The following is a 24,736-nucleotide window of genomic DNA, read 5'->3' on the forward strand; positions in this document are numbered from 1 at the left end:
TCTTCTTAAGCATTAAAAACAAATTTGCCAACCTATCAAGACTTCCTATTTAAGCATTAAGAACATTGCTTGATGTAAAATCTCATGGTTTTAATTAGTTTAGGCAATTGTTTGCTATGTTGCACAAAATGTTTAGGAACCCGGCGTTTCAGGCCATACTATTACCAAAAAGCCAAAACATGGCCGAAATGCGGGCATCATCTAATCATGTATGAGAGTTAATATAGACTTGGTTTTCCTTCTAAATTGTCATCTATGGGTCTTACTCCTTTTTTTCTTGCAAGATAATGTTTTATTCACTTATTTATAATTTTTTTATATAAATATATGTATGACATTTTGGTCGACATTTCCATTTTTGGGAGGTGATGTTTCTAAACATAACCGTTTTGAAAACTCCGAAATGTTTCGACGTTTTGTGCAACATAGATTGTTTGAAACTGAGAAAGATTTTAAAAAACTGTATGTTGCTTCGAAACGTCGTTTAAGGGCTAGGAATAATCTCAAAAAATATTTTCATTGCTTAGAAGATTTTTTACGAGCTCAACTTCGCTATGCCATAAGGCAGATAATAAACTTGAAGAGAGTAGCAGAAATCTGACTCCGGGATAGGGTATGATATAAAACAAAGTTACTGAACTCTCAAGACCTCCTCTTTAAGCATTAAGAACATTGCTTGAGGTAAAATCTTATAGTTTTAATTAGTTTAGGCAATTGTTTGAAACTGAGAAAGATTTTGAAGAGTTATCTGTTGCTTCAAAGAGGTCATTTAAGGGCTAGGAATAATCTCAAAAATTATTTTCATCTCTCGGGAGATGTTTTACAAGCCCAACATGACTATGTTATAAGGTAGGTACCAACTACATCTGGTGAAAGAAGTTTATCACCCTAAAATAGCAAGCACTTTGGAGTAAAAACAATTCGCAAAGGTATTTCTACTAGCCAAATATGGAAGAAAAAAACAAAAGTTTGTGGAAGGTTGTGCTTTATATTCCATTATAAACCAGCCAACAAGAAGCGGGGATTATGCATGCTTTTCACAATACCTAGTAGACCATGGAAATCTATTTCCATAGACTTCAGCCAAAGTTTAGTGACAATAAAAAAGGAAAATGACCACACCAACGCAATAATGAATTTCTTCAGGAATATTGCTAGAGTGACCACAACACACAAAGCTCAAAATAATGTTTCTGTAATTACTATTATGTGGCTCAAAGAGTAATTCTTAGATGTTATGAATAAAATATATATAAAAATAGTAAAAATAATATAAATAATAATAGACATAAACAATGATTACTTAACTAATAATTAGTAAGGAAGAGGCAAGTATCTACAAACATGACCGCTCATGAAAGGGTACTTACTTGGCTATATATGTAGGACCCTCACTCTCAATTGTATCATCATTCATACATTTTAATATATATTATTGTATCCTCAATGGAGATCTTTATATTCCAAGTCTTTTGGAGTGTTTAACCTGCTATAACGAACCTTGTTCGCTATATTTAGAATCAGAGTTGTTCAATCCTCTGGCCACACTCAACCGCTGCACAGAGTTAGTCTGACCCATGTCTTTGGCCGTCAATATTCATCAACATTGTTGTCGTTGAAGCATTTTGCTACAAGAATTTTTGGAGTTTCTCCATTTTCGCTATTAGGCCCTTGGCCATCTAAAAAAAAATATCCAAATAAAAAAAATATATATACATATAATTGAAAAAGAAAATTAAGAAAAAAAAAAAAATATATATATATATATATATATATTAACTAAAAAAAATCAAGATAGAGAAAAAAATACAAAAATAAATAATGAATTATAAGTCAAATTTTTTTTATAGAAATAAATAAAATCATAAAAAAAACAAAAATTTAAAAATAATATAAATAAAAAAATAAAATTGTACCTTTGACTTTCATTCCCTTACCGTTGTTGCATCCACGCCGGAAAGACAACCACATAGCCACGGGTTGACAGCCCCCACAAACGTTGCCACTCCTGTAGTCGTCCAACCCATCGTCAACCACAGCAAATGCTGAAGTCGCAGCTTGATCTGGGAACACTCGACTCTGTGCACGCTGCCACTAAAATATCTCACAACCCTCTATAGCCATTGGACTACTCCGCTCGACCATGTTCACCGTTGTCTGAAATTTAGTTAGCCTTTCCACTTCCCCGTCCTGTGTTCCTCCGCCACCCATCACCACCGTCGCCTGTTGCCCTGCCATCGCTGAACCATATTGTTCGGATTACCCTTAGCTTGCAACGCCCATCTTGAACAGTTCTGCTAGGATTACTGATATCGAATCACCATCAAATGACAACTGTTTCTCTCAACCATTGCCTCTGTTCGGCCATCGCTTTGCTAACGTCATCACAATTATCCACACTGATACACCAACCATCATACTACTCTGCCTGTGGTTAAAATTAAATTTTTTAAGAGCCAAAATTACAGTGAGCAATTATATATTTTCCGCTGGGCTATGGTAATTCATAGGCTATATATATTCCGCTAGAAGTCACAAAGAATTTCAGGACATAAATACATTATAAAAAATAAAAATAAGAGAGAGAGAGAGAGTCAAAAATCAAAACGGCAGAATTCGTTACGGATTAATACTAAAGTCTGAAGGAATAATAAAGTTTTGAAGGTTTTGAAGAAAAAAATATGGGGTTCTTTTCAATATGTCCTTGTTGTTCAGAAGGATATTCTAATTGTCAAGAGTCATTAAGAAATCAAAATGTCGTCTGCACAAAATGTTACAAAATTGTTACTTTAGTTGAATGACTAAGTGATACAAAAAAACAATCATTAGCAAGAGATATGAAACAATTAATGGTAACAATTGGGCAACAACATACATATTTTAATAAGGAAATGAAGAAAAAGGAATCCAAATTACAAGATAAACACTCATCATCACCCCTACAAAACGATGTAATCCAATGCACCAAGAAATTGCAGTTGAAAGAACAAAAGAAAGACAGAATAGCCAAACTTCAGGAAAACAAGAAATTGTTACAACAGGAATATGAAGATCTTGCAAATATACATTACAAAAAAGTAATGGAAAAGGACAAAGAAATTTCTCGCCTCAAGGATCACGTTGAAAAATTAATTGCACATGGTATGAACAAAGTTCGTCTACTCAAAGGAATGATCTGATACCAAATGGTACGAACAAAGTTTGTACTTAAATCAAATACTCCAGAAGACTTGGAATATGAAGATTTTGCAAATATACATTACAAACAAGTAATGGAAAAGGACGAAGAAATTTCTCGCCTCATGAACCACGTTGAAAAATTAATTGCACAAGTCAAGAAAACTAAGGTCACAAAGAAGGAACTCATGAAGCAGTTATCAGAACAAGAAGAGGAAAAATTATGTTTAAAGAGCCTTAATAAAAATTTATTAGAACAAATCAAAGATCTAGAAGATGAAAAGCTTAAAAGTCAAAACATTGAAAATAAGGTTGATAAATCAAAAACCAAAGAACTTTTACGTCTGAGAAACCATAATCAAAGTTTGCTCACACAAATTAAGAAACTTAAGGATGATAAGAAATCATTAAAAGACAAGTTAGAACAACTTACTCAAGAAGAACTATCAAAATCTCCAATTGTAACAGTCCAAGTTGAAGATAAGGGAACTAATACCGATTCAGTGAATATCATAACTCAAGAAGAAGGCAAACCGGTTGAGGAAAAGACGTCCTTAGATGTTGCAGTTCAAATGATAAACATCCCAAGTGAAGGTTCTGTAACCAATGCAACAACATCGTCACCTAAAGTAAATCAGAATACCGCCACACAAATGATGAGGGAAAGACAAACCAAAAGAACTATTTATCTACATCTGAATCACAGGAACATACATCTCAATCAATCTACAAATCCGGATTCCGTATCACTCTGATCATAAACAACAAACTTATGTTTCGAAGACTACTAATGTCAGTGCAATTCAATCTTGTGATAACAATTCACACGAAGTATCCAGTAACCACAAGATTCCACAGAATATTAATTTAGGATGGTCAATTCCATTCTCAATGCAACGGTTTTGTTATCACTTAAAAGATCTTATCAACTTGTATCAATGAAGAGGACAATTCCGAGATGAGAAGACATTTGAAACAGGAAAAGAGATCAAGCCTTTTCATTAGCAAGCTTTGAAGACAAATATTTTTAAAGGGGAAGGCAATGTTATGAATAAAATATATATAAAAATAGTAAAAATAATATAAATAATAATAGACATAAACAATGATTAATTAACTAATAATTAGTAGGGAAGAGGCATGTCTCTACAGACATGACCGTTCGTGAAAGGGTACTTACCGATATATATATACAGGACCCTCACTCTCAATTGTATCATCATTCTTATTCATACATTTTAATATATATTATTGTATCCTCAATGGAGATCTTTATATTCCAAGTCTTTTGGAGTGTTCAACCTGCTATAATGAACCTTGTTCACTACATTAGATGCCACAGTTGGAGCTAGCTCATGGATTGGAAAAGAAACCTATCACCAGTAACTAAGAATCAACAGAAACACGTGTATCCATTATAGTCTAGAGATAAAGAAAGTACATAGAAAAATCTGCCAGTCTTTCTCTAGTAACCTATTATCACCTATGGTAATAGGTTAAAACTTAAGAGACAATTATGCAGTAAGGCAATGGAAATCATGGAATCTGTCATAATAGTGCCCCGAAGCACTCTAACAAAAATTGGAAGACTGCAGCTCCTGAAGATGATTTTAGTGCCTAGTCAAGAATTGTTCAGTATATTGTCTTGGGAGTTATAGTTCAGGTTAAAAATGTTATTGGAACAAGCCAAGAAAGGTACAAACTGCAATTGACTAGTCTACAAATTAATAGACTTGCAGTTTAAATAGTGAGGCAGATATGTGGAGATTGAACTATCTAAAGAAAGTGGCTAGTTCAACTGAGATAGAGTCTAATCATAGGGATTAATTTTAAATTTCTCCATGGATCTGTCTCTTGCAATTGAGAGCTATATTAGGCTCACTTATCAATACTTTGGTTATTAACTTTACCCCCGGCCTTATAAGAGATTTTGATTGTTTGAACTACACTAAATATCTAAAACAATAATATCACGTTACAACTATTCTTGCAAATATGAATGCTTCTTGGACAATATTGTCATGTCGTAATGATTTTCTTCTTAAGGCTGCTTCATTTGCTCCATTAATTTCTAGTTTTAAGAAAAGTGTACATATTTATTGGTCAACTATGGTACATTCTCTCATCCTAAGCATTTCTGGAAAGTGAGTGTGTGGTAAAAAAGAAAAGAAGAGAAAATAAAACTTCAAAAAAGTGTTCTTGTTGTCAATGGGGTCATGGTTCAGCATGAAAATGGCAGCATGCCAGGCCACCCACCAAGGCTTATACCTCCTGCAGGCATAAATAAATTGTTGGGGCCAAGTGCAAGTCTTGGGTGATTTTGACAGAAGAGCACCCCATATTGTGCCAGCCTAGCTGAACAAAGGTTCTTGTGTTCAATAGTTTGCCCTTTGAGGGCCATTTTGGTGCCCAACCTCTTCAGGCTATAGTTAAAATGCTTCATTTTGTGTTTAATTGAACCACTTTCAAAAAAGGAAAAAGGTTGCTCATGTGTAATTAGGGAGAAACTCCAATGAACCCTACTTGGAAGAATGGGTTGTATAATGGTAAAGGCCAATACAACTAAGACAGATTCTAATCCTAAGGATTTTCATCATTGTTACTTTGCAATAGATACATCTCTTAGACTTCTAGTTATGTTTGACTCATTTATCAGTACTCTACTACAATATTATCTGTCAACCTTAATACACTTTCTCTAGAAATCTACACTACAATGAATATCTAGTAAATAAAATCTTCTGATTATTGCAATGAAAAGTTGCTACTGGGATAGTTTTATGATTTGATGCTCCATCCCAAGCATTTCTAGAAAGTGTTGAGCACTCCATGTCAACTATCCCATCGTTGTACACTTTTTCGCGCAAGGATTTCCATCATGTCCAAGCACTCAGATGATCCACAGATTCATCATTATCAGCTATATGTACACTGGAGTTTTGTCAATCCATTTTGCATTTTTTAGTGTAAATGATCCTAGTAAGACAAATGTATTTAACAACCTAGGTAAATTTATATTTCTAATGATGATTTCTATCCTAGGAGGTTCTTAGTCTCACTGATTCATGTGTTTCTAAATATAGATGATCGACAGAGTTTTTCCCTCCAGCCTCACCCCAAAGCTAGGGTGGATTTTGTCGTCAGGATTTTAAATGAGTCCTAGTGTTATTTATCAAGTCTTTGTAAAAGTGATTGGAAATAATTCTAACTATTTGGTTAGATTATTTTATTACAAGTCACTTAGTCTACTAGATCATATTTTGTGTCGCAGAAATGGATAATTATTGAGGGTCTATAACAAATGGGTATCCCCCTTCATGGGTTAGAAATGTAATATTTCATATAAAAAGTTTGATCCCTCATAGTTAGACACCATGGCTAAATATTAAAGGGTTGGAAAAATTAATAATCCCATCATGAGTCAATCAATTAAAATTTCTGTCTAAAATAAATTAAAAAGCTAAAGCCATAAATTTAATTAATTCGTGGATTTTAAAGTTTTTATTTTTGGAGGTCCCCGACCAAAGGAATATTGAAAATTTCAAGATATTTTGAACACTTGGGCCATAGTAGTCAAGTCAAAGTCAACTTTTTTGCAGCAATTAACTAAAAATAATCATGTTTGAGTTAATTAAAAGTGAAATTCAAATTTCCTCAAAATGTAACTTTATTTCAACGGTGATGATTAAAAGATCATTTGATCTTCATCAATAGTTGAGATTGCTTTGATGGGGATCAAGCCAACTAGCCATTGGAAAAAAATTATAAATGAGAGGCCCCTCTCCATTATTTGGATCCAATTTTTGAATCGTGTACTTGCTCTAAGAAAGCTCTTGTAACTTTTTCTGGTTAATAAAACGCAAAGACTTTGGGGTTTCAGACCATGGTGTTCCTCTTTCAAATTTACGTGGTAATATTATTCTTGATACTCTTCTTCTTTTATTTGCATTTGCTGGTTAATAGCCTTTGAGGATTGATCTGTGTACAGGTATCTTGCACAAATTTCTGGGTTTTAGAATATCATTTTGATTTGATAGAAGTAGTAGGTATCTCTATTTCTTGATGATTTTATGATCATTTTTGAATCTCTATTAATCTAACAATCAGATCTAAGTGTGCAGAAGTTATCACTCAAGATTTGGACATTTGAGGAAGTGCTTAGCTGGACCAACTGACCCTCAGTTTACAGAATCTAAAGAGCCCACTGTTTTTTTTAATTTCTAAAGTTGTCTTATAAAATATTTTATTTGCAAGGTTGCTCTTAGGCTTGTGCCTCTTTAAAATTTCAAATTTATTTCTAAATTTGTGTAAAATTTGTTTAAATCTGGCTAATAGAGGGCTTTGATCTGCAGATCTGCTAGATCTGTAGAATATTATTGTAGATTTGTAAATATCAAGTTTTCTAATTCATTGGGGTTTTGGGTATTTCATATTTTTGTATATACATGTTTTGGGGTTTGTTATCTTTTGTTTATGCAGGAACAGGTCTGAAAATTGCAAGTGATTTTTGTGGATTCTGGAGAGAGGTCTAAGCCCCGAAGGGCATCTCCATTTTGTTTGCAGGTTGAAGAGAAATTGCAAGAGGATTGTGGGCAAATTTTTTTAAGGGCCTGGAGGCCCTGTGCTGGCCATCTCCAGCTCCTTCTCGGCCTCCCTTCTTCATACTCGGCCTCCTCCATTTTTTGGCCTCCCTCTTCTCCTCTCGGCCTATCTTACGACCCCCTCCTCCTCGGCCTTCTCCCCTCTCCCTTGCTACCTTATGGCCTGCTCCCTCACCTCTACTCTTCTTTGTTTTTCCTCTCCCTTCTCGACCTGCCTATCCCTCTCTCCCTCGGCCCTCCTCCTTATCCCTCCAGCCTTACGACCCTCACTCTCGACCTTCTCCCTCATCCACTCTCGGCCTCCCTCTCTTCTCCTTCAAGCCCTTCCTTCACCCTCCTTCATCACTAAATTTTCTCCATAAATTTCCCTAAAAAATTTAATAAACTTTTAACAAAAAGTTTATTTTCACAAAAAAATTATGAGTTGAGGATATCCAGTGATTTGGGCAGCATACCTCCAAGTGTTTTCAAGCCCCTAAGAGTTGACTGGTGCACACCCTCTAACATTTCCTCATTTCATTTTGAAAATAAGGTTAATACTGCCATAGATTTTCAATTAGCTGGAATTTAGCAGCAAATTAAATTTACATTTTTTACGGTTGTACATCGCAAAGATAGAAATTATCTTCAGTAAATTTTTGCATGCTAATTGACAAATCTTTGAACATTAAATCACTGTTGTTCAGTAATTTATTTATGAATTTTTAGATCAAATGCATCAGTAGATCAGGAATAGTTAATCTCAAAAAATTTCTAAATAGTTAATTATTAGTTTGTCAAGTAAGTTTTTGTTGTTATATATAGAAGAAATCTGAAATTTGCATGGTTATAGGACTGTTGATTTAGAATATATTGTTGGTATTGACATTTGATTTAAAAGCAGATTGCTAAACTGATATTTCATTGATGTAATCTGAGTTTAAGTACTTAGTTTTATTTCTGAAGTACATTTGTTTTCACATGCTCATTCAAGAAATATTAACTTAGTTTCACTTATGCATCCAATGATCTTTGATTGAGTACTTCATGCAAATGGATTTCTGAATTTAAAGTGTTTTATTTCCAGCCATTTACATTTCAGTCCTATTGTACATTTCAGTGATTATTTGTGCAAATTTTACATTTTACATCGCTGGTATAAGTACCTGTTTTCACATTAAGATCACCATTTTTTTGAGCCGCAAGTTAAATAACATTTAAGACATTTCAGAAATAACTTTAGGCCCCCATTTAACTAAAATTAACCAAATCCCTCCATTTCACATAGCTTTAAGTTTCGCATTTTCATATGAGACAGTCAAGTCATTCAGCATCAGTTTCCCATCCTTTACTTGGACCTTATTTCCTCCACAAAATAGTTGATTCCACAAGGCACTAGTATCATTTTCCTCAAAATTAAATTGAATCCTTTGAAATCTTGCACAATCTAAACAAGTATTAATTGCTTAGTTGTCTCTCGAACTGGTTGTTTCCCAACTAGTTTTCATTCATTCCATTTCTATAGGGTCTACCCCCCTTAGTCTGCTATAGAGAGACAGCTCAAACGGAGTGATTGGGGATCAGTGTGACAGCCCCCGATCTGAGCCGTTGTCGTGGTGCCTAGACATTCTGTGCGACAACAGAAAGCATTCAATAAAATTCAAGTGTCATTTTTGTAACAAAGTTGTTCCAGCAATTACGGAAAAAATTGAGCTAAACCAGATTTGGACATGTGCCACTTTGGATAGTACTCAAAGATGGGAAACAAAATCCTTTTTGTATCAAAAAGGAACCCCACCCAAAAAGGGCATTCTAAATTATACAAAATTTCTATTACAATGATTTCCATGTGATATTTGTATTTGCAGTCAACATATCCTCAAATACCAAGCAAACTAAAACTCAACAAAACACAACTCATAATAGGTAAAAAGTAAACCCTGCCCTTAGTGGGCACTGTAGATGTTAATCAGTTGACAAATTAATTAATACATGCTTAAACTAAACTAAAATCTAATTCATATCAAGAATAAAGAACAGCAGCTTCATGGGCAGAGGAGTAAAACCTTTGTTGGGAAATATGTTCCACGGCCTAGTTGAATGAGCAGACTGGTGTACCCTTTGCTTGCTAGGGCTGCTTTACATTGGATAGTGTCAACTGCCTTGACAAGGGTGTCAAAAGAAGTAGTACCAACTGTCACAAACACCGTTCTCTCTCTTTCTCTGTGTGCATCCATAAGTGCCCTCACTTCACCCACGAATTAGTGCCAACCACAGAGTATTCTGTGCTTACAAGGATACATCCACTAACATAAATCACAGCTTACGTTTAGCCCTGTCACCTGTAACTCATGGAATGGAAGATAATCTCAAGTGAGAAATAGCTCAAATGGTTTCTATGTCAATGTTAATGCGTTAATAATTCATAACACAATGAAAATTTGATTATTTTAAAAGAATGAATTTAGTGGTGAGATTATAACTGAAATTTTTGAAGAGTAATAATATCTCTTGAGGAAAGAAAAGAGCCTTGAAGAGCAATAATTTTATAATAACACAAATAGCTGCGATTAAGGCTAGCATTTTTATTAAATAAGATAAGATGATTTTGTTAATATCCACAAGTGACAAAGGAGTTGGTCAATGAGACTCAAAAATTCAACCAGTTATAACATGCTATGGAGTGCAAAAGAATACACCCAGAAAGAAAACTAGAAGATAAAAAGATACAAGTGACTATAAGTATAAAGTAAAAGTAAATGTCAAAAAGATATAGCCACTATATATCATTTGACAGAGATGTAAACTTAAAAGGGGGAGAATAAGTATATGCAAACACATCTACCATTGAAAAGGTGCAAAGAGCACCGAGGGTTGAGAGGGCTCAATTGTTTGAACCTAGGAGGAGCTCAAAATTAAAAACAACTAGCAGAAACTTCTTTAACATTTAAGGCTGATACCAATAATCTAATAATAGCAGTCTAGACACCTGTAGTAGGCTGGCAAGTAGGCATGCATTGAAAGCTGGTGCCCCTTTGTGTCCTTGTGTAGGTGGGACATCCACCCCTGAATGTAGGGCTATATATAATTTCACTGATATGTTACAACTTCTGCCCAACTCTAGGGGATCTGTGAAACACTTACGGCTTCCAAACGCTGAAATAAGCTTGAAGGAGGGGGTAATCAGCCTGATGGATCTGGAATGGCCCTTGAGCAACTTGATTGGTACAGTTATCATTTTGTTTTTTCAAGCTTATTGAAATGGTTTTTCATTTCAATCTCAACAAGCACTGTATGTTGGTTTCAACAAAATGATATTAGACGAAATAAGCATTAGTTGGTGTTCTATTTCATTATTAGTTTTACGTAAGTGCAATAAGGTGGTTTTTGTTTTAATCAATAAAATGTTTGTGATAGCTAGATGGTATCTAAAATTTTGAAACAACATTTTATCCATGGCCTAAAATTTTGGTACTAACACAAGGCATGGTTGCAGGTGCACACGATGTTGACTAATGAGCCCACGTTTGTGCAGACATGAAATTTCTCTCTTTGCTGCTATATGCAGACTGTCACTGTAAAGCCTGAATGTTTGATTGTAATGTCCCCATGAAGTTAATTGGTCCAAGGGATGAAATAGCCTATATCTCCAATCTCCATAAGCTATACTATATAGTCATTGATAAAGGAGAAAACCCCAAAATACCCAATGTTTGGGCAGTGGAGAGCAAGTTTTGGGGCAGCTGGGGCAAAAAAACCCAAAATAGGGGTTTGCTATGAAACCCACTTAATTAATTGAGGAGAAACCCCCACAAGGAAATATATAAATACAAGAGAGTTAGAATCATTTGAGCATCATTGGATTGGATTAATTTGCCTCTGTTTTCTTTGAGGCTGAGGCTCTGAGGGTTTTAAGACCTCTTTTTCTGATTAACTTCAGTGGACGTGATCCCACGATGTCTAATCTCTTTTGTCAAGTTTCGATGGAGTGATCCCACCCTACCTAGACACTCCTTTCTTTGTTCTAGCACAGTTCATTGGAGCAGTCTAGTTTGGTTTAAGAGTTGAAGATTTACAATGTTCTGGCAGAACATTTTTATCTTGAACAATTCGGATCTATCATGGAAGCAGCTCTCTAAGGTTAATTGACCAATCAACAAGCATCCCTCAGCAAGCAGCGCGGTTTGGATACCGCAGGTCCACAGCCACAGGGCCACAACCACAAGGCTGAATTCCTGTCTGGTACTGCCCTCTTAAGACTGCAAATCGCCCTAAACAAAGTGACTGGACCCTACTGCAACTTCAGCCACTAATCCATGAGGCCTTCCTGAAGCCATCTATTACAGTTCAACTCTGCTGGTATTTCCAGGGCAAATCAGGCCCCGATGCAGTAACAGTACAGCAGATAGCACTGTAGTAAGCGACACTCAGATTGGACACTATAGCATAGTCAAATTTGAACATTGATTTGCTAAATTCTGATATTGCAAACAGTGCTATGCTGGTAAATTGATTGGATTGGATACATTCACTATTGTGGACAGTTAACCCTATCTTCTGTGGTTTTTCTAAAGAATTATGTCACTGTCAGTAATATAGACAAATGCTATACTGTGCATCATTGGGTGAATTTACTGTCCAATATCTTATTGAAGTTTGATTGAAGAAATATACTACTGCTGAAGACCATTATATTGTGCATTAAATTGATGGATGCCCACTATGAATAAATAAATGTGTCCTGTTGTTGAATCATTGGGAAAACCCTAGAAAAACATAATCCCTAGGGAGCAAAAAAATAGCCTAGGACATTACAGTGGTATCAGTGCTTGCTCTCCTCCCAGCCTGGAGGGTGTTTAAAGATGGAACAGTTGGAATCATTTTTTGGCAAGGAGTATGCAGATTTTTGGCAGAAGTTAGAAGAGCAGCAAGTAGAAACTATTAAAAGATTGCAAGAATGGAACCAAATGGCACTTATAAAATTAGAAGAGTTAGACAAAAGGGTTGCAACACCTCAAGAGGAGAAAATCCTAAAGAGCCAGTGGTCTCTGAAGCTATGCAGCAAGAGCATGTCATTCAGACAGAAAACATTCCTAGTGGCAGTTGTGCCAAGTGTAATTGTATTACCAATAAAGATGAAAGAAGTCAGCTAAATCTCAGGGAGCAGGATGGTCTTCTCAAGGAAGGGGACACGCTAAGGAGGCAGCCTGTTGTACCAAGCATGGAAACTCTGTGATGTTAGTTAATAAAAATGATGGGCTCCAGATGTTGAGCAGCTCTAGCATTCTAAATTTTGCCAGTGATGTTTGTAATGATTATTCTGGAAAGATGATGAATGGGCAACTGATGATGGATCTCAATATGAGGATGGAAAATATCTTTTTTCAGATGCAGACAAGAGTGTGCGTAATTTGTACACTCTACACAGTATATTGGTCCATAGCAGGAGTGTTCGGGGTGGCCATTATTTTGCATTTATTAGGCCTTCTCTCTTGGATCAGTTGTACAAGTTTGATGATGAATGCATTACAGAGAAAGATGTTAAGAAAGTTCTGGAAGAACAATATGGTGGTAAAGAAGAGATGCCATGGACAAATCCTGGCTTGAACAATACTCCATTTAAGTTTACAGAATTCAAATTCTTACATGCTTGTCTATGTTAAAGGGAGTGGTAAGGACAAGATTATCTGCAATGTCGATGAGAAGGATATTACAGAGCACCTAAGGGTGAGACTAAAGAAAGAACAAGAGGGAAATAAAAGGCAGAGGCACATCTTTATACAACTATAAAGGTTGCCCGCAATCAAGATTTTTCTCATCAGATTGGTAAGGATATATATTTCGATCTTGTCAATAATGATAAGATCCAGACGTTTTGGATTCAGGAGCAATGTCCTTTCGCCTCTTTCAGGGAAGAAGTTGGGAAAGAATTTGGGGTTCCAGAACTATTTCAGCACTTTTGGCTGTGAGCTAAGCGTCAAAACCATACATACCATCCTAACAGGCCTTTAACTCAACCGAAGGAATCCCAATCTGTTGGCAACCTGAGGGAGACTTCAAACAAGGCACACACTGCAAAATTGAGATTACTTCTGGAAGCCAAACATGGCTTGGATTTTCGATTGCTCCCACCTCCTGATAAAACAAAAGATGATGTACTTTTGTTTTCAAACTCTGTGATCCAAAGAGAGAAGAGCTCAGGTATGCCATGGTTGGTTTTCCATCAGATGAGGAAATTGATCTTTTTGAGGAAATCAAATTTGAACCAAATGTCAAGTGTGAACCCATTGAAAAGAAAGTTACTTTCTGATCTAGCCAGCTTGTAGATGGGGACATCATTTTTTTCACAGATTCCTTGCATCTGAAGATGAGGCAGAAGCAGGCAAAAGCATAGAGAATATGGAGACAGGAGTAGAAAAAAACATACCAGCAGCAGAGAATGTAAAGATGGAAGTTGATGGCGCAGTTGCAAGCTTGGAGTGGGAGTTCCAAGGCAAGGAAATTGACGGTTCAACCAAAGACTCAGAATTTGAGTGGCAGGATATGGAAATTGATGACACAGCTAAGGGCACAGAGTCTAAGCGACGCAGAAGCAAACTAATGGTGCAGTCATATGTTTGGAATGTAATCTGCAGGACAAGGAAATAGATTGTGCAGCTGGTGGCTCGGAGTGTAATCAGTGAGACATGGGAACATCTGCTGTAATTGAAGTCTTAGACTGTAAGCAATAGGGAAAGGATACAATGGAAGATTCATCTGCATAAGCTGTCGGAGAAGTTGAGATTGGACATTTTAGTGCTGAGTTCGATGGTAGACAAAAAGAAGCATACCAAGTCCGAGTCCATATCCCTCATTAGAGAATTCAAGACTCTGATCTTCATCCTCAAGAATGCTCAAATACATCCTGTTCCATTGAAGTTCTGGTTCACTCCAATGTAGAAAATTCTGTGATAGCAATTCAAAAGCATAGAATTTCAAATGACGATAGAAAAACTATTAACGGGAGTAACGATGGGAAACTATATGTTTTTAATGAAAATTCGTCGAGCAGAAGCAATTTGGTTCCATTGTTCTGTGCTAAGGAAGAGACAAACTTGCGGAATCAAATTTCTGCGAAGTAGATACCACCAGCTGCAGAGAATATTGACTGTCTGGAATCAGATACTATAACTACTATGGAATCATTTTTAATCGAGAATGTGGGGAGGAAGCTGCGCGTGAAAGAGGACAATGGACCTGACATATACACATTCTTGAGAGATTGGAGAGCCCACCTCTTAGTAGAATACTCCAAGAATAAGTTTGCTTGCAAAGTATTGGACAGACTCATTCATGATGGCAGGTACAAGGTGGAAAACAAAATTATCTTCTATGAAGGTGAGATTTATTTTGTCCCCAAATCTACACTCAGGGAGAAACTCATTAGAACTACACATGACAAACCAGAGGAAGTTACTCACCCTCAGCTCAAGAACTATACAACAGCATATATAGCATAGATTGCTGGTGCAAATGGAGGCCATGAAGAAGAGCAAATTGTAGTAGCAGACCCCTCCAAAAAGCTTAAGGGAAGAAGCACAGGTCGCACTAGTTATAACAAGTGCTTCAAGGAATGTGGACAAAGATACGCAGCAACAAAAATGCCTCTTCGATTAACCAAAATTACAGGAAGAAAAGATCTGATCCATGGAAATAAGATGATTTTCAGCCCACCTCCAAGTCAGGTAGTCATTATGAAGGCTGCCAAATCATTCTTGTCGAAGGAAAACAACTGCAAAATTTCAAGAGCAATTGCTGCCACTTAATCTTCACAGTTTGATGGGTTGTTCTCCCACACAGTGCTGAAGATTTTCAATGGCCCGCCATGCCTAGAAGACAACACCCTAAAAATTGGAAATAAGTCACCTTCAAGGGAAAAGGAGCCAGCAGCAAAGCATGGACAGCATGTGGAAAATATTGCAAAGGTTTCACTACTTAAGGGAGGATCCACCACCAACAAACTGTTTCTAAAGACTTATATTTGTATCTTTTAACCAGAATTCACTTATGATGAAACAAGTGAAAACAACAGCTATGGCGTGATGATATGCTGGCACGTTAATTATCAGGCAAAGGAAGGAAGTTACAAAGGCTGAAGAAGAGTTTTTGGAAGCGCAAATTTTGTTGCACCCAAATTTGTCATTGCTTGGGGACAAGCAATGTTAGGAAGGGAGGGAAGTTGCACGAAACGGGGAAACGGGTACGAGTTTCCGAAACGGGCATGGGTACGAAACATGACCCCCCAAATTTTGGAAACGGGGAAACGCAATATATATATATATATATATATAGATTAGGACATTTAAGAAATATGTGCAATCATAAAGCATATATGATACATTCTAATTTATTACATTATGATTAAATTGTCAATGCATAAACTATAAGTCTCTAAATTTACATCACATTTACTCATGAATGATCACATAATGAAAATAGCAATATCCAAAATCAGCCACGAGAAATTTCTAATTTCTTGTCTCGTGCTTGATTGGGAGTCTCCTCCTACATAGTCGAACGACCTTAGTGCTCTTGATTAAATACAAGTTCCATACCCTAGTATCCTACATGCTCTTGATTATTGGGAGTCTCCCCTGCATAGAGGGCTTGGTTCTCTTGATTAAATACAAGTTCCATACCTTAGTACATGACAAAATCCAATGGAAACATTGCAATCCCCCCAATCCCGAATCCTGAAAAACAGGTAAGTCTGTTGGATTTTGAGTGAGACCTAAAATTCTACTTTCTCCATATGAAATCCAATGAGGGCAAAACCACTCTCAAACATCCTGAGTCATTTCATGGTAATGTTAAAAATTTAAGTAAAAAGATGAAAATGAAAAATAAAGGAGAATATCACTTTTACTTTAAGAATTTAACATGGTACTATAGGCTTGAACATTAGAATGCCCCACTCAAAATCCTCTTTTTTTTATAACTTGAGAGGCATCCAGAAGATATTTCAGTCGCCCAATAAAAAATTAGAAGCGAAAAAATAAAAAATAAAATGCAAGAATAAGTCAATTTAGAAGAGGAAACTTCGTAGTACGACCTGGAAACGTGTTTCCGGCCGCACTGGGCACGTTTCCTCCTCAAGAAACGGGCCATTACGGCTGGAAACGCGTTTCCAGGCCGTACTGTACGAGTTTCCTCATTTCCGTTTCGTTTCCGGCGAGAAACGAACCCTTCTCCAACGTTTCCTGCAACTTAGGAGGACTATAATGTCCCCAAGGGATTAATTGGCCCAAGGGACAAAGTAGCCTATCAATCCCCGTAGCCTATAGTCTTTGATAAAGGGGAAAACCCCAAAATACCCAATGTTTGGGCAGCGAATGACAAGTTTTGGGGCCGATGGGGCAAAAAAAGCCCAAAATTGGGGAAAACCCCACTTAATTAAGGAGGAGAAACCCCCAAAAGGAAATCTATAAAATAAGAGAGTTAGACTCATTTGAGCATCATTGGATTGGATTAATTTGTCTCTATTTTTCTTTGAGCATGAGGCTCTTATGGTTTTAAGACCCCTTTTTTTATTAGCTTCAATGGAGGTGATCCCAACCTATTTAATCTCTTTTGTCTAGTTTCGGTGGAGTTGATCCCACCCCTACCTAGACACTCTTTTCTTTGTTCCAGCACGGGTCATGGGAGCAGTTTGGTTTGGTTTAAGAATTAAAGATTTACATTGTTCTAGCACAACATTTTTATCTTGAACAATTTGGATCTATCCTAGAAGCAACTTTCTAATGTTAATTAGCAGGCCAGTAAGCATCCCTCAGCAAGCAGCGAGATTCTGGCGACAACATTTGTCTGGGTAACGAGGTTTGGAGACCGTAGGGTCATAGAGCCACGACCGCAAGGTCATTGCCACAAGGCCGCAGTCGCAGGGCCAAATTTCCTATCTGGTACCACTGTCTTAAGACTGCAACTCACCCTAAACAGAGTGACCGGACCCTACTGCAGCATCAACCACTAATTTGTGAACCCTTCTTGAGGCCATCTATTACAATTCAAGTCTACTAATATTTCCTGGATAAATTGGCCCTCTATAAAATAACAATATAGTAGATAGCACCGTAGTAAGTGACACTCAGATTGGACAATATAGCATAGTCACATTTGAACATTGATTTAATAAATTCTAATATTGCAAACAATGTTATACTGATAGATTGATTGGATTGGATACATTCACTATTGTGGACAGTTAACCCTATCTTCTATTGTTTTTCTGAAGAATTATGTCACTGTCAGTAATATAGACAAATGCTATAATGTTTATCATTGGGTGAATTTATTGTCCAATAGCTTATTGAAGTTTGGTTGAAGAAATATACTATTGTTCAATGTCATGTCCCTTCTCAAACACATTTGTAACAGGGTGTTTCCACACATTTTTGCACAATTTTGGCTAAGGGAAAGAACCCAACATTTTTTACTTAGGGACTTAGGAGGAGATTTGACTTAACTTGGTTGCTAGTGTAAGGTGGGGGCCACCCACATGGGAATTCAAACTAGACCATTTGAATGGCTTGGAGGGAATTCGAAGCGCTGGACGGAGGGGCCCACATGAGGCAACGAAGACCCACAAAGATAAAAGGAGGAGGCAGCTCTCATTTGGATTCATTTCTTACACCTTGGAATCAAAATTATTTGACTGTTTGCTCTGTTGTTTAGCTGAGTCAACCGGTTGTTTAGCCACGAATCTCTCAAGTGAGAAATTCAACCTCTACTTCGGGGGACCATCCGTGCCCGCCTTAGAGAAGCAATTCCATAAGTATTTCAAGAGTTTCGGGAGTGTGTTACAGCACTACCATTCAGCCACAATAGGGAGTGCGTATTTCTAGCTCGCTGGAGAATACGCAGGGGGAGTTTGGGACCTATCGGTGATCAAGCATTTGCCAGGAGAGATAGAGGATTGGGAAAGTAGCAAAGGGCCAACCTTTCTTGTGAATTTTGGAGCCAGCATCCCAGCAATTTGAATTACTAGGCTTGGGGACAGCGCAGAGGGCAAATCCAGCAATTTCGTGGAGCTAAGGAGCAGGTGCCATAGGCCGAAAGCCCATCTAGGAAGTCAGGGGATTGACAGCAAAGGTCAGCCCAGCACTTTGGGTCCATTTCCAGGAGGATTTACACGTAGATTCCAGCAAACCGAGTTTTGCAGTTGCAACTGATGCTGGGCTCCAAAGGGGTCGAATTTCAAAAGTCTAAACCAGCCAAATTCCTTCATGGGTTTTTCTGGGTTTTCTGAGAGGAGTCCGTGGTTAAAACTTCAGAATTTTCCGGATGATATTCGGGCCTGAAATCACAATTTTTATAATAGGGTGAATTGCCAGTTAACTATGGAATTCGCACCACTTTGTGGGTTCGAATTTGGCTCGGAGATAGGCCAAACCCTTTTTGGGTTTTTGTGGGTTTTGGTCAAAAGCTTGAGGTTAAATTTGCAGTATTTTCTAAGCATCGGACGTGGAGTTTCTTGCAATCCCTTTTCGGCCAACAATGTATTTTTCTGGGCAGCGCAGTGCAGATTGGTGCAGCAGTTGGGCAGCCTTCAGTTCAGCCATTTTCTCACCTCGGTCTGTTCATGCTTGTCCATTGAGACAAGCCTAGGTGCACCATCCTATTATCCATTGTATTTTGCCTTCAGAAACGTAATAAAATGGCTCAGGAGTTCCTTATTCGCAACATTTCCATGGGTGTTTAATGTGTATTTCGTTTTTATATTCTGTTGCATAGATTATTTGCTTTATATCACATGTATTCCTATTTAGGAACATTACATTGAAGATCATTATATTGTGCATTAAATTGACGGATGCCCACTATGAATAAATAAATGTGTCATGTTGTTGAATCGTTGGGAAAACCTTAGACAAACATAATCCCTAGGGAAAGAAAAAAATACTTGGGACATTGCATTGATATGCTTGCACGTTAGGTGTTTTACTACATGAAACATGTTTATGTTTTCTACCAAGGTTTTGGGATGGATTTTGGATCTTTCGAATTTTGGCTTTTAGTTTCTTTTTCTTATTAGTAAAGGTTTCATGTGAAAAACTTGAGAGGAGATGTATCCTTAATATCTAAGAGGAGATAAATTCTACCATGTGAAAAGAAAAATATGTGCAAAGCACATTGTTTGTATCAGTCCATCAATAGAGGTGATCCACATAAACTGAAATGAATGCAAAAAGTGTAACAACCAGCTACAACTTATGTAAAAGAAAGTGTAACAACCAGCAACATTGTTCTTGAATCGCATGATACCTCTCCCTTTAAGCCATTTGGTTGAGGCATTTAGGGAAAGAAGAGATAGGCCAGCTCAAAAGTAATATATCCACTCCTTGATAGTTATCACCACATCTCTCTAACATACCTCTTTGTCCACCATCAAGAGTATGGGGCACCTAGGAAAACACAATTTCTCGTTTCTTTGTATTCTCATACACAATTTTTCCTTCACAATTTGAACCCCAGAGATCGACTTAGCACATTAGTCTATGATAACCAATGGCTCGTTGAATATTCATTGACCATTTGCACAGACCGACTGTCTGTCAACCACCTGTTGACCATGTATGTGGATCAACAATTTGTTGATTTACCATTGACCATGTACATAAATCAACTGCCCATCAACCATATTCGTGAATTTACTGCTCGTTGACCTCCCACTAACCATTCAATTCGGATTTATTATTCATCGACTGTATACATAGTCAACTACTAGTAGACAACCATGCCCTTCTTATGGTGCAATTTCAAAGTCTAACAGGAACTAGAGCAATGCATAATGCCTAACACACATAAAGAACATGTGCAACAAAATTATTAAATTAACAACAATGATTAACAAGGTGATTACATCATGATCAATAAGAAACACAGGAAACACAAGAATGCTTCTCTTTGTAATTATCCACTGACTGGTTGCATACCTCAAACATTCAACCTAGCCACGGACTTCATTGTGCTAAATATCTCAACAACAGTTCACCCTCAAGCTAGAGCTATGACTCCAACAGGGCAAAGGCTCATCTAGAGCCAACTATAGTCATACATATAGTACCAACAAGTACTAGGCCAAGTACCAACTCCAACAGCCTCCATAACTACAATTTTGCATCCCCTAGCCTACACAATCTAAGGTAGTGCACCCCTTCTCTGTCTCTTCAATCCACCAGGTTATAACACTACTCTTCTTAGGCTTTCAACACAGACCAACCAGAAAATCTCAAAGTAATATAGCTTTGAGAGTTCCAACTACTTGAAGGAGTCTTCCAAATAACCCTTAGGCGGCAAGCCTCACACTTGACAATTATTCACCCTCCAAGCTTCAGCCTTACCCAAGATGACCAAGGCGAATTGGCCATAGAATTTTGCCAAGGAATTTAATACAAGTTTACCAAGTTATAGGCTCAATGGCTATCCAAGCTCATATAACCTCCAATCTGTAGCACAAACCAACAATGAACAAGCAATGAACCAACGAGATACTAGGGAGCAGGAGTGGTTGAAAGAACATGGAATGATTAAGAGAATGATGGGAACAAGAATTTTGTATGCATGTGATATTTTTGCCAAGTTTCACGAGGAATTCACCCCCACCACTTGGAAACTCACACAAACCACTTCCCCTTCAATTTTTGGACTTAGGCTTATGTCATGTAGTTGTCTTCGTAAATTTGGGTTATATTCACAAGTCACGTTTGGAATATAATATTATTTTCATGGCTTAGCAATCATGTCATGGTTCCACTCTCTCAACTTTTCCTCTTGTGGGTCCTAGCCCTCCATCTCTTATGTCTAACTTGATCCACAGTAGTGATGTATTTTATTAATATGGGTGTGATTAACATATTACATTGTTACGCCCGTTGGCCTTAATCACATAGGAACTCTAGAAAAACATATAATCATATGTACAGAGGCCCCAAAACAAATATAAACACATGGGCACATAGGCCCAACACAACGTGGCTCACTAGCCTAATAAAAATATGTACAAATACAACATAAGGGTCAACATGGAGTAGCTAAATCTTTATCTTTTAATCAGAAGAATGAAAGATGGCTTCTCTTTTGGAAATTTGATGAAGCCTCAATGGAATCTTCCTTTTCCTCTCAATCATCAACTCTTTCAGCAGAGAATATCAATTTTCTCCATTTTTGCTTTGGCCATTGGGAACTAGATTAGAAAAAAAGGTCAGCTCTATTTCACAAAAGCATCATTAGTGTTGAGACCGGGGCTGCAGGGTGTTAAAATTGGAAACTAAGGCCAAACTCCATGTGGATCATCTTATTTATGGCAGCTAATATTTTTCTTGGATTCCTCTCATCGAGAGGTGTAGGATTGATCTAAAGATCATCCGATTCCGATAAATATTCATGGAGATATGAATTTATTTGTGTTATGGGACAATTCGTCAAGATCGGCCAGCAACCAAATTGCCCTCACTTATGCTCAACGTTCTAGTATAAATAGAGGTGCCTTGAAAGTCATTTAGACACACTCTTCTTGTGATCTCTTCCTCTCCACTTGTCTTTGGGTTTTTGGTGGGAGGAAGAGATCCTAAGAGACTACGCAGCCCTAAGAAGACGATGCCCTAGCTCAACGCTGTCATGGAGAAGGTATGCCCTAGATCTAAATGCAGGCAATGGACAGAAGGCTCTACGTCCTAATATGGTAGTCTACATGGAGGGCAACTCTTATGGTGGACACAAGCCTAAACGTTGTCCATAACAAAGCTGCCCTAAATGTTGTTCATAATATAGCCACCTTAAATGTTGTCTCCTAGCCGCAGCACAGAAGGAAGAAACCGTGAGTAAAGGGTTGTTTTAGGGTCAAATCATGGGTCCGAGTTGATGTCATGGAGGCCAAGAGTGTTAGCTGTTAAGCCGATTTCTTGAGGGCTAAACTTTGATGCTTTGGACATGTTTTAAGGACCGAAAGCCACAAGTTATTGTTGTGCTAGCTCGCAGGCCATAGCACCACAGCTGGGCTTGTGTAGGGCAGTAAAGGGTTGTCATATGCCCTAAGGCAACAACGTAGCAAGGGAGGGGTTCTCTTAAAGTATGCCGTAGTCTTTCAAGGGTTGTTTGGGAGTCTGTTGGAGAAGTCTAAGGCTACAACAATATGCCCTAACCAGACAGTCACAAACAGTGATAGGCAAACAAGGTTGGAGCAGCATGGATCAGTTTGATGTTGCTGCCAATGTGTGAGGGTAGGTAGGATTGTCTTGATGGCCTAACCTGTCCATGATGAAGGCTGCCCAATCTAGTGTTAGAATGTCATCCAATGCAGCAAATAGAGAATCCTCTAAACAGTGAACTAATGCAGTACATGATAAGATGTGACAACGTTGTTATAAGGTGCAGCATGATGTGGAATGTTGTTGCAGCATGATAGGCATCATGAAGAAGTGTAGTGTAGCATGTTGTGTGCAGCACTTGGTAACAAAGTGCAGCACAGTGATAATAAATGCTACAATGAGATGCAGCATGATGAGCACAGTGAGGTACAACATGAGGCAGTACGGATAAGTGCATCAGATGATAAGGTACAACATGATGATGCAGTACAGGGAGGTACAACATGATGATGTAGCACAGGTAGGTGCAGCATGATAATAAGGTACAACATGATGATGCAGTTCAGGGAGGTGCAGCAGTATGATGTGTGCAACATTGTAATGAGGTACAGCATGATGATTGGGTGCAACACAGTGAGGTGCAGCATGGTGATGGAGTCACCTTGGATCAGTGGAAGCAGTATGCCTTCACCTAAGCTCTGATCAGCTACTCATATGCTATCTTCTTAGAGAAGATCTCTGTTCTTATTTAGATAGGTCAAAAGGTTGACTTCTAATGTATATGTACTATCTCTCTCTCTGCTGAACTATTGAAGAACATATAAGAAGAATTGATCAAGGGTTTCCCCACATTGGGGCTTGTCCCTAGCTAGCGCCACATCTTGTGTCCTCTTGTCTTCGCTTGTCTTCTGCGATTTATGTTTATGTTCTATCTGCATTTTACTATCATGCTAAATGTGATTGCTAATCTGGAATTGATATTGAGCTAATATGGAAAATTGAAGTAAATTTGCTATCAGCATAGAACATACCGAAAATTAACATGGTATCAGAGCTGAGGTGAAGACAAAGCCCAAGCAAGAGTGAAAGAGCAATCACCGAAGACAGTTGGAAAGGACAAAAGGCTCAATGGATTCCTCATCCCACTTCAAATTCACCAAGGGTGAAGTCGAAGCAGAGAATATTAACCGAGTGGCACAGCAGAAGCATTTGATGGCCTACCTAAAGATCACTTCAATGGGAAGTCTGGATTTAAGGGTGGAAGGAAAGACAGATGCCTTGCTTGCAATAAGTTCGGTCATTATGTGAAGGAGTGTCTGAATGGTAGGGACACATCACTTGATGATGATAACAATCATTCCAGGGACATTGTCAATGATCGGAGGAATGACAGGTAATGCAAGTCATCAAGGAAATAACCGACTCTTCAAAGGAAGCAAGGAACCCCAAGTATGAAGAATCATATGTTGTTTCTGATAAGATAAAGGAGTGTTATCCTATATTGGCCCTCTCCACTACTTCTCCTCCAGACTGTTTGGGAATCTGGCTTATTGATTGTTGTGCTTCAAGGCACTTCATCGGATACAAGGAATCTCTCTCTAATTTGGTAGAGATGGAAACAATCATGGAGATTATACTTGGAGTCAATGCCACCTATCCCGAAAAGGGTGTATGGAATGCTACCCTTCAATTGAATAAGGGTAGCACGATTCATTAACAAGAAGTTCCTTATGTACCTGATCTCAAGAAGAACCTGGTGTCCACTTTGGCAATGGAAATCAAAGGTTTCAAGGTGGCATTCATTGATAGAAAGGTACGTGTTTGAAAAAGGAATTTTTCAAGATGCTTTTATTC

At 37.7% G+C, this 24,736-nt stretch overlaps 1 protein-coding gene across 4 annotated transcripts in view; it reads right to left on the reverse strand.

Annotated features, from left to right (window-relative positions):
• The window catches only part of LOC149237685 (glycosyltransferase family protein 28), a 187,536-nt gene that overhangs the window by 121,285 nt on the left and 41,515 nt on the right, over nt 1-24,736 (reverse strand). For all 4 annotated transcript variants that reach the window (XM_089372744.1, XM_089372747.1, XM_089372745.1 and 1 more), the window contains one exon: nt 9,824-10,099. In XM_089372744.1, coding sequence (XP_089228870.1) covers nt 9,824-9,994 — 171 coding nt within the window. In that variant the 5' untranslated portion in view covers nt 9,995-10,099. The remainder of the gene's footprint in view (nt 1-9,823; nt 10,100-24,736) is intronic.

Source organism: Pinus tabuliformis, chromosome 8 (assembly GCF_031772625.1).
Source record: "Pinus tabuliformis cultivar Carrire ecotype Pingquan chromosome 8, CPIR1, whole genome shotgun sequence".
In the NCBI taxonomy this organism is placed as follows: Eukaryota; Viridiplantae; Streptophyta; class Pinopsida; order Pinales; family Pinaceae; genus Pinus; species Pinus tabuliformis.